Source organism: Haliotis cracherodii, unplaced genomic scaffold (genome assembly GCF_022045235.1).
Source record: "Haliotis cracherodii isolate W230 unplaced genomic scaffold, xgHalCrac1.p SCAF_7, whole genome shotgun sequence".
Classification (NCBI taxonomy): Eukaryota; Metazoa; Mollusca; class Gastropoda; order Lepetellida; family Haliotidae; genus Haliotis; species Haliotis cracherodii.
In genome coordinates this window covers 7,737,071-7,746,459 of record NW_027266330.1, presented here as the reverse complement: position 1 = coordinate 7,746,459, position 9,389 = coordinate 7,737,071, and the positions used below count along the sequence as shown (strand labels likewise).

The 9,389-nt window shown below is 39.8% G+C and overlaps 1 protein-coding gene across 1 annotated transcript; it reads right to left on the bottom strand.

Moving 5' to 3' along the window:
* Nucleotides 1–6,576: 6,576 nt before the first annotated feature.
* LOC139448457 (uncharacterized) lies at nucleotides 6,577–7,901 on the bottom strand. The gene has a single exon (XM_071230007.1). The coding sequence runs from the start codon at nucleotides 7,855–7,857 to the stop codon at nucleotides 6,577–6,579; it is 1,281 nt and encodes a 426-aa protein (XP_071086108.1). The 5' UTR covers nucleotides 7,858–7,901.
* Nucleotides 7,902–9,389: the final 1,488 nt, after the last annotated feature.

Here is a 9,389-nt window from a genome sequence, read left to right as displayed (position 1 = left end):
AAAGGGGTAATGTTGTATGGAGACCATGAAAATAAGATCCGTTTTAAAAAATCAACAATTATTTCAAATGTCTATCCTTCAATCCACCAAACTCAAATGCCAATAAGACAAATCTTTCAACTTCTTTAAGAGGCATTTAGAAGTTGTAAGATATATGAATCGACGTTTCGGTGTAGGTTCTAACACGTTATCAAGCAAGTGATGTACAGAGAATGGTCGACAAGCATGTATACAGGTAGGAGTCTACCTGAGTAGATTAGGATGCAGTTACACAAAAGGGGTGAGGTAAGGTTAACAACTTTGGTAAAGCCAGTAGTATAAACAAAAGGATTAGGACTGATTGGGGTCTTTGATGAGTTGATGGTACTCAGGGGGTAGGTATCAACCTTATGTGTCAGTGGAAAAGTATCTTGAAATAATCCCTATTACTTTTTTTGATGACTCATTAGACCTAGTATATAGACATCAGAAGTTGTAGACCTTGTGGCTATTCAGTTATCTTTTTAACGCTTAAGTAGTCCAGATATATCCTTTATACCCGGGGTCTTTTCCACTGTTATCTGAAATCAACGTAACGATAATTGTTATTTGGTATTCATATTAGTCTTTAATATATATTTATTTCAAGATTTATCAAATGAACCAGTACTCGTGTTACATTGTCTTTAAACGACATTTACACATACATGTATAAGAATATACATGCAGGTTTTAACCGTGTTTCTGTTGTGTATGTGTTCAATATATGCCCCACACGTTTAACAAGTTACAATAGACATGAGAAAGTATATGTTGAAGATGCGATACGAACAGATCAGCTTTATGCGTACCCAATGAACTGGAATTTACTCATGTTCAGATTCTGACTGTGTTTGGAAGAATTGCATAGGTCACAAAATATGGTAAAAACATTTTCATTATCGTTGTTGTTATTTATAATTTGTTCTCATTGGTGCTAGAGTTGCAATAGAGTCATTTAACTGTTATTGTGCTAACGAGTGGCCATTTTCAATAGTTGGGGCGTTTATATCCTAACAATATCAACAGCGAGAGCACTCGAGAGATGATGATGTCATTGGCTAAGAAAATATAATCCAGATAAATTCATGTTTCAGAATTCAGTTGAAGTAAGTAAACGCAAACATAGGTAACATATTGTTTTGGAAACCGTGAACGTGTGAAGATGCATATACAAAACGTCCTTCTGAAGTGTATCCATGAAGAGGTTGTTTACAACATCAACACGATCTACGGAATCCATGTTGTTCTTTTGTTTGTATAAAGAACGGTTCATATGCTGCAGTAGATAAAGTGCCGTTTTTTGGTTATCTAGTTTTCGTCTTTACATGAAATAAGTACAGTTCACTACGGTTATAAGTGAGTGAGTGAGTGAGTATGGTTTTACGCCGCTTTTAGCACTATTCCAGCAATATCACGGCAGGGGACACCAGAAATGAGCTTCACACAATATACCCATGTCGGGAATCGAACCCGGGTCTTCGGCGTGACGAGCAAACGCTTTAACCACTAGGCTACCCGACCGCCCAACTACGGTTATAGCGAACAAGCTAATAACGTACTGACGAATATAACGAACTAACGTTTTAGTCTCGACTATTTGTTGTAGTTGTGCTTTATATTACTTATAACGAATTACGGTTATAACGAACTAAAGTTAGTAGTCCCTTTGAGATCGTTATAACCGTAGTTTACTGTATATGTCATGGATAAATGCTCTTGTAAATGATACACTACACGCTTGTTTGTTATCGAAAACACATTGTTATTTTTCTCAATAAACAATTGATCAGTATTGATGAGACAATCCAGTGGTTGATGTTGGTAGCAACGAGTCAACAGATATGACCAGCATAGATTGTTCGGGACCGGGATTCCCTTCGAGGGCAACCATAAGATAACCTAGGCGTATCCAGACAGACAGATATTTTGTTAAAATCTCACCTTAATATTTGATTCATAAAATTATACACTTACATTCTGAAAAGCAAGTTCCATGCGGAATTACGAAAGAGTATTATGCATGCAACAAAACAAACTATGAACTAAGGGTATTAGATAAAACCTTAAACAATTACAATAAAGTATAGATGAGCAGCACTTTTTAAAGATTATAAGGCTGGTTTTGGCAGTTAGAAGGACAGTTCGTAGTATGAGGGTATAAAACTCACCTTATCCTTATCGTTATAAGACATAAACTACATATAGAATACTAAACGAGCTCCCGTGTAATACCAATTTTATGAAACGAGTGAATAGTTGTGGTATCTATTCACGAGTTTCATAAAATTGGTTTTACACGGGAGCGAGTTTAGTATTTTATTTATTACTTGCAATTTATAACGTTTTTTGAATTATACTGTTGAGTATGAATAGGCTGACACCTACATGATCCACGACGTAGTCCAATTGAGCTTAACAGAATAATACTTCAAACACGTCAATAGTTGAAACGTATGAATTTCATACCATACAACGGGTCTACCATTAGAATTCACAAAATTATCGTAGGACTAAGACTTTCGCATCTCACATACTTTAACTTAGAACAACGACTGTCGTTGCGCTACAATACGATCGTCTTGTGGAACGGGCCTTGCACCTCAAAGTTTTCAATAACGTCACAATACCCGATGACGTAATTTGTGGAGTTTTGTTGCAAGATCCATCGGCGAAACAATGCCATGTGACGTCAGCCTAGCAACAAGGTTGCTGGGGTCATCGAGTGTGCATAAGCTCCTCTCAGTGATCTATCAACTCCACACGCAATGTCGTTGAATAAGCCAAGCGATGTTGAGAGCTTTCAATATTTGTTCGTGAAACGTGTTCCGAGAGTACATAAGCACGCGTTTTGGTATTACACAATGTGTAATAAAGCTGTATGTTTATTAAACGGGTGATCTCTTCACGGGCAAGTAATAAATTCTAAAATGAGTAATGACATCTCAGTGGGCTGGCACTATAAAACTGGTATGACTATTTACCATTACAGGCCGCCTCCGTGGTCTAGTGGTAAAGCGTCTGCCCGGAGAGCGGAAGGTCGGGGTTCGATCCTCGGCCGCGTCATACCATAAGACGTTACAAGATCAGACTTGTTGTTAACCTAACTGGCCCACGGCATTAATGGGCTAAAACGATGACAGTCGGCTCGGAGTCAGAGTATCCATGTTCAACTGCGGCATGGTATCTCAGTTGGCTAGCACTATATAATCGGCATTGGCTCGGACTAGTACAGCTACACGCACATGCACGCACGCACGCACATAATAATCATGAACGCGACGTTAATTCCGTTGCACCTCACCTCATCACCATTATCAACAGACATACATAAGCACATTCACGTCACTATATAAGTGCAATAGCCTTGAACGCGACGTTAAACCCCATGTCGTTTCTCTCTGACCCGTACATCATCTCACTCAGTCACCCATACTCTTCTGTCTTGCGCTGTGTCTGTTTGTGGAACCGAGTGACACAAAATAGGACTTGAACGTGTTGATGACGATATAGAATAAGTCCACCTCATCACTCTGAACCATACATGTCTGAACATTCGATATAATTACAGTTGGTTCTCACGTACCATATATGATCGAGGTGACCGTCTCTGTCACCACTAATGTTTGTTTGGTTGTTTGTTTGTTAAACGCCGCATTCAGCAATATTTCAGCTATATGACGGCGGTCTGAAATAATCCATTCTGGACAACACAATCCAGTGTTGCCATCATGAGCATCGATCTACACAGTTTGGATACGCTGGGATGCATCAACCAAGTCAGCGAGCCTGACCACCCGATTCATGTAGTCGCACAGTCGCCTTTTACAGCAAAGCAAGGGTTGATCAAGACCTATTCGAACCAGGATCTTCACGGGTTGTAAACCTTAACGACGAAGTCAGAGGACACAACAAAATGGGGTCAGTTCCAGTTTCAATATTTGTCCACGGAGTAAATATTAGGATCAGTCGCTTCCTAAAAGTTACATCATTATGAGTCGTGGAGAAAATGCCAAAATAATAATAAGCTGAGGGGGAAGTTAAAAATTCAGTTGGGATTCAGGAAAGTTAGACATAGTTGAGTTATGGTTCTGCTTAAAACTGATGTAATTTTCTGCCTTTCAAAAGACTAGCCACACAGACTACCTTGTTCTACGTAAGGATAAGATATATAGATGAACTCCTTCTTTATTACAACCAGGAGCGACGTTTCGATGCAGGTCAAATAAAGAATATTATCCTTACTTAGTACTCCAACTTGTAAATGCCTCTCAAAGAAGAAACCTTATTTCAGGACAAGTCCGGGGACATTATAGACAGAAATCGTCGGTCCATACGAGTTTTGTGATGCAAAATTATCATCAGATCAAGTTTGATTAAAATGTTCATTGGTGAAAAAGTAAGTTAATTCGCAACATTACTTCAGTACCAAGTGGCGGACTCTTCGATGTCTTCGTTGGACTTTGAAGCGTCTGCCTGGATAACGTCATTGAACGCTGGTCATGTATTGTTCAGGGGTGAAAAGAGGTGTCAGTGGGGATCAGCGTCCCTTGAATAACATTTCTGAACGAAAGAAATTGTAAACCATTGCCAACGTTGGACCTGAATGCTATCTCGGAAATGCTTACCAGCTTGGTGAAACCCAGAAGTACGGATATTGTGATGAGAAACATAACCAGAGTGAATCTTTGATGATTGGCTTCTGGCAATATCGACGACTGCGATGTCATCCTAAGTCTCCATCAGCTTCAGATTTTGCTGATTTGTGGAATTGGCGTAGTCCTAATTAATGCACTTAATATCTCGTCTGTAAGGTTATACGCATTGAATATCAACTAGGAAAACGTAGGACGAACAACTTTATTATTTACACACATGCGTCGCACGAAAGTAGCTGAAGATACCAAGATTGGATTTCCTTAGATTGTAAGTAGGTCAGCTTCATGTTGAATGTTGACCGACACTATTGATCACTGGGGCGTAGCGGTCAGTCTTACATCTACATGCTGGACCATGGCTTGGCTGAAAGAAGAGTGAGTGAGTTTGATTTAATGTCTCTTTGAATTGTATGTCAGTGATAACAGCTTAATGCGTGAGAATAGTCAGAAGAGGTGCAGCTCTGATACGATGCCACTTTAGTGAAATCTGAAAACATAATCAGTGATCTACGATCATAGGCCGCTATATACTTGTAATTGATACGCTGCCTCTTGTGTGTAGACAAACACGGCTGAAAATAAGAGTGAATGGTTGAGAGAGTGCTGAAAATAGTGATTAAGAGAGGGTCTATATACCTGGCATGAACGCTATATATTGTTTGTTGACATACACTCTGCGAGACATTGTTCAGTGGCTGAAACGGCTAAAAATAAGAGTGAATGGTTGAGAGAGTGCTGAAAATAATGAATAAGAGAGGATCTATACACCTGGCATGAACGCTATATGTTGTTTGTTGACATACACTCTGCGAGACATTGTTCAATGGCTGAAACGGCTGAAACTCAGAGTGAATGGTTGAGAGATGTGCTGAAAATAGTGAATAAGAGAGGGTCTATATACCTGGCATGAACGCTATATGTTGTTTGTTGACATACACTCTGCGAGACATTTTTCAGTGGCTGAAACGGCTGAAAATCAGAGTAAATGGTTGAGAGAGTGCTGAAAATAGTGACTGAGAGAGGTTTAAGAACCACCACTTGACATGTGGGACGCACCAGTGATTGTTCTTGCAGCCATTGTCAATTTGCAATGTCTTAAACGGCATTGTTTTAACACTTGTCCCAAAATGTCATGGAGGATAAATTATGTCATTTAATTGTCAACATTTTTCAAGTTCGAAGATGCCGAGACTCAGCGCTGCCGATCGGAACATCGCCATAGGACGTATCCAAAGAGGGGAATCGCTGTCCTCTGTTGCACGCCACTTCAAAGTCCACCACAGCACCATTTGCCGCCTTTGAGACCGAAACACACACTTCAGTTCCACTGCACACCGTCCGCGATCGCTACTTTCGACCGTTCCACCTATGTCATCGCAATGCCACACAGCTAGGGAGACTGCAGGACGCATCCCTGGTTTGAGGAGGATATCGGACAAGACTGTCGGGAACCATCTTCGCGAGGCTGGAATCCGACCCAGAAGACCAGTTATCGTCCCTGTTTTGCAACAGATCCATCGACAGCGACGCTTGCGTTGGTGCTATACCTTACAGCCTTGGAATTTGAGAAACTGGAGACGAGTGTGGTTAGCGATGAATCACGATTTCTTGTTCACAGGCGGGATGGAAGACAACGTGTTTATAGTCGTCGAAATGAGCGTTTTGCCCCACACTGTGTACGTGAATTCGACAGTTTTTGTGGCGGTAGTGTCATGGTGTCGGGGGGCCATATCCTAGACCACGGAATCTGACTTGGTTGTGGTTCAGGGAAATTTGACAGCAAATGAGTTCAGTGTGTTTATTCATGTATGGGCGGCCATAGGCCCATGTACATTTCAGTTATATATAGTAATATACAATTGAGACACTTTACATTGCAAACAATCTTAAGGGTAGAATATTACGACTTGGTACGTAATAATAGGGCTTCCTTCACATACTTAGCTACATTTCTGAGTATACAGTCATTTTTGCTATTTAAGAGATTACTAAAAGTCTTAATACATGGATTGCTATAGAATCTTACAGGGATAAACTTTTGTCTTAATGTTGCGTAAAACGGGCAGACAAACACAAAATGGACTTCGTCCTCAATACAACCATTGTTACATAGCCGACAAAAGCGTTGTGAAGAATCAATATCCTCTCTTCTGCCCAGATTACTCCGTATAGGCAATTCACTTAATCGCAACAGGCACATCATACGTCTATGGTCTCTATTTCTGAAAGCTGTAACATAATATTCCATATCCAATAATATCTTGACGTGTGAATAATACCTTAATTTACGAGACTCATAAATTTTCATCTGTATACTCTGTTTGTTGCAATCCAACAAACGTTGTCTAAACAGCTGCAAGAAACACTTAACATCACCAATATTCTGTTCGTACCACACATTACCAAATCCATATATGTCGAGTAAATATTTAACATGAGTTGCCCAAGTAATTCTACCACATTCATCCAGCTTCTTCATTAACAAATAACACTGTCGGGGATATCTTTCATCATTCATTCTAATCAGTTTACACCAGTATTTAACACACTTCATATGATAATCCACATGCAAACCATTTCTTCCACTTTCAGCTAATATTGCCGTACTTGATACATATTTACCAACTCCTAAAACAAATTTACAAAACTTAGTATGAAAAGTTTCGACAATTTGACTACCTTTGAAGCCCCAGATCTCGGCACCATAAAGAAGAATGGGCTTTATCTTAATATCAAACAATTTAAATAAAATATTAACTGGCATATTTACAAAGTGAAATTGCAATTGTTTAATGGCAAACAAAGCCTTATTGGCTTTTATCTTGAGAGTATCAATGCATTTAGTCCAAGACAATCTATTTGAAAACAGAACACCCAGATAACTATAGTAAGTACTAACATTTATACGTTTATCATTCAAAAACCATCGTTCATCATACCTTAAAGTACCACCTCTTCTGAAAACCAAAATTTCGGTTTTAGACATGTTAATTTCAAGTCCCCACTTTTTACAAAAATTGGATAAAATATCAATTTTTCTTTGCAGACCTATTACTGTGTCATCAAAAATACACAAATCATCTGCATATAGTAAAAGTAATATGTCCATAAACTCCTCTCCAATAAAAATCCCTCGCATATCACTACTTTCTATCATTGACTGTAATTCATGGATAAACATCGTGAACAGAAAAGGACTCAACACGCAGCCCTGTCTTACACCACTCAGTGATTCGAAATAATCTAAAAGAGAGTTATTTGATGTCCTGACAGCACACTGAATCTTAGAGTATAGATCCTTCAAAACCACCAATAAACGACCATGTATTCCATTTTTCATTAATGAATACCACAGGAGATTTCGGTTAATCGAATCGAATGCTTTACGGAAATCAACAAACAAACAATAAAATCAGCAAATCGCTACATGAATCAAATTCTTCAACCCCACCTTCTTCCAATCATTGACCACCAGAGCGAGTTGTTTCAACAGGACAACGCTCCACCGCAAACAGCCCGTGTCACGGTAGACTACCTCCATAATACCAACATCAACGACTTTCCTTGGCCGTCGAGATCTGCACATCTCAACCCAATTGAACACATCTGGGATGAACTCGGTCGACGTGTACGTCAACGTCAGAACACACCGCTGACACTCCGACAACTGTCCAACGTTTTACAGGCAGAAGGGCGCAGAATTCTGCAGGACAGAAATCGTACACTTATCCAATCAATGCCGTGGAGATGCAGAGCCGTGATTGCTGCCGCAACGTTGTGGTCTTATGTGACATGACAATGAACAGTTTTCAATGCCTTTGTACAACGACAACATGCGACTATCGAGCTCCAAAATTTCATATTTGTATCTATGATATATAATTAAATATATAGACTTTATTAGGTACATTTACTGGTGGGTTTTAGGGGAAGCACTACAGTAAAGATACGATGCAAATACAATAAATACTCACGGTTACATGAGTTTACCAGCCTCTCTGGATACACGCAAAACTTTTTGTGCATGCTGAAGATCTGATCTCTTGGACAGCTTTCGAATCGAGGGATGTAGAATCGACATCTGATGTAGAGAGCAAGGTTATTGTTGTCTCGTGATATAACTTCAAATGGTTTTTTGCAGACAACGGCGCTGAACGGATCGTTAGTAACTTCACAACTGACCGCTGATACCAACAAGAGGATGGGCAAGAAGAGCTTCATCGTGACGAGTGTCTGAAGCCTACGAACAGCTATAGTCAGCTTGTTCAGCCACGTTTATGTTGTATTCCTTGACTGATCACGTGTCTTGTACCGTTGTGCCTCATTAGGCATAGAGAACAGTTAGTAGGCATGATTGGACGTCATTTCTATGTCATCATGAGCTTGGTTTGTTTTGGCTAAGGTCACGTGGCTATTTATGTTACACCCCATTAAGCAGTAGAGACGTAGGTACGATGCAAGGCTAGGAGTACTCACAAAACACCATGAACGCTCAAGTCAACCTGAATCCCGATATCGTACATTATAGCTAAAATGGATAGAATTATCATAAAAACGCCCGCATGTTATCAGAAATGAGCGGGCCACTGTAACTTGATAATGACCTCATATTACTTGACGACGGGCCATTATCACGCCCGTTGTTAGGTGATGTCATAGGATAGGGATAGGTGACGTAACGTTCAATAGTGACGTCATCTGGTTTGTTCTATG

Excerpts from the sequence above, each read along its gene's own strand:
- LOC139448457 (XM_071230007.1), bottom strand. The coding sequence starts at position 7,857 with ATGTTTATCCATGAATTACAGTCAATGATAGAAAGTAGTGATATGCGA.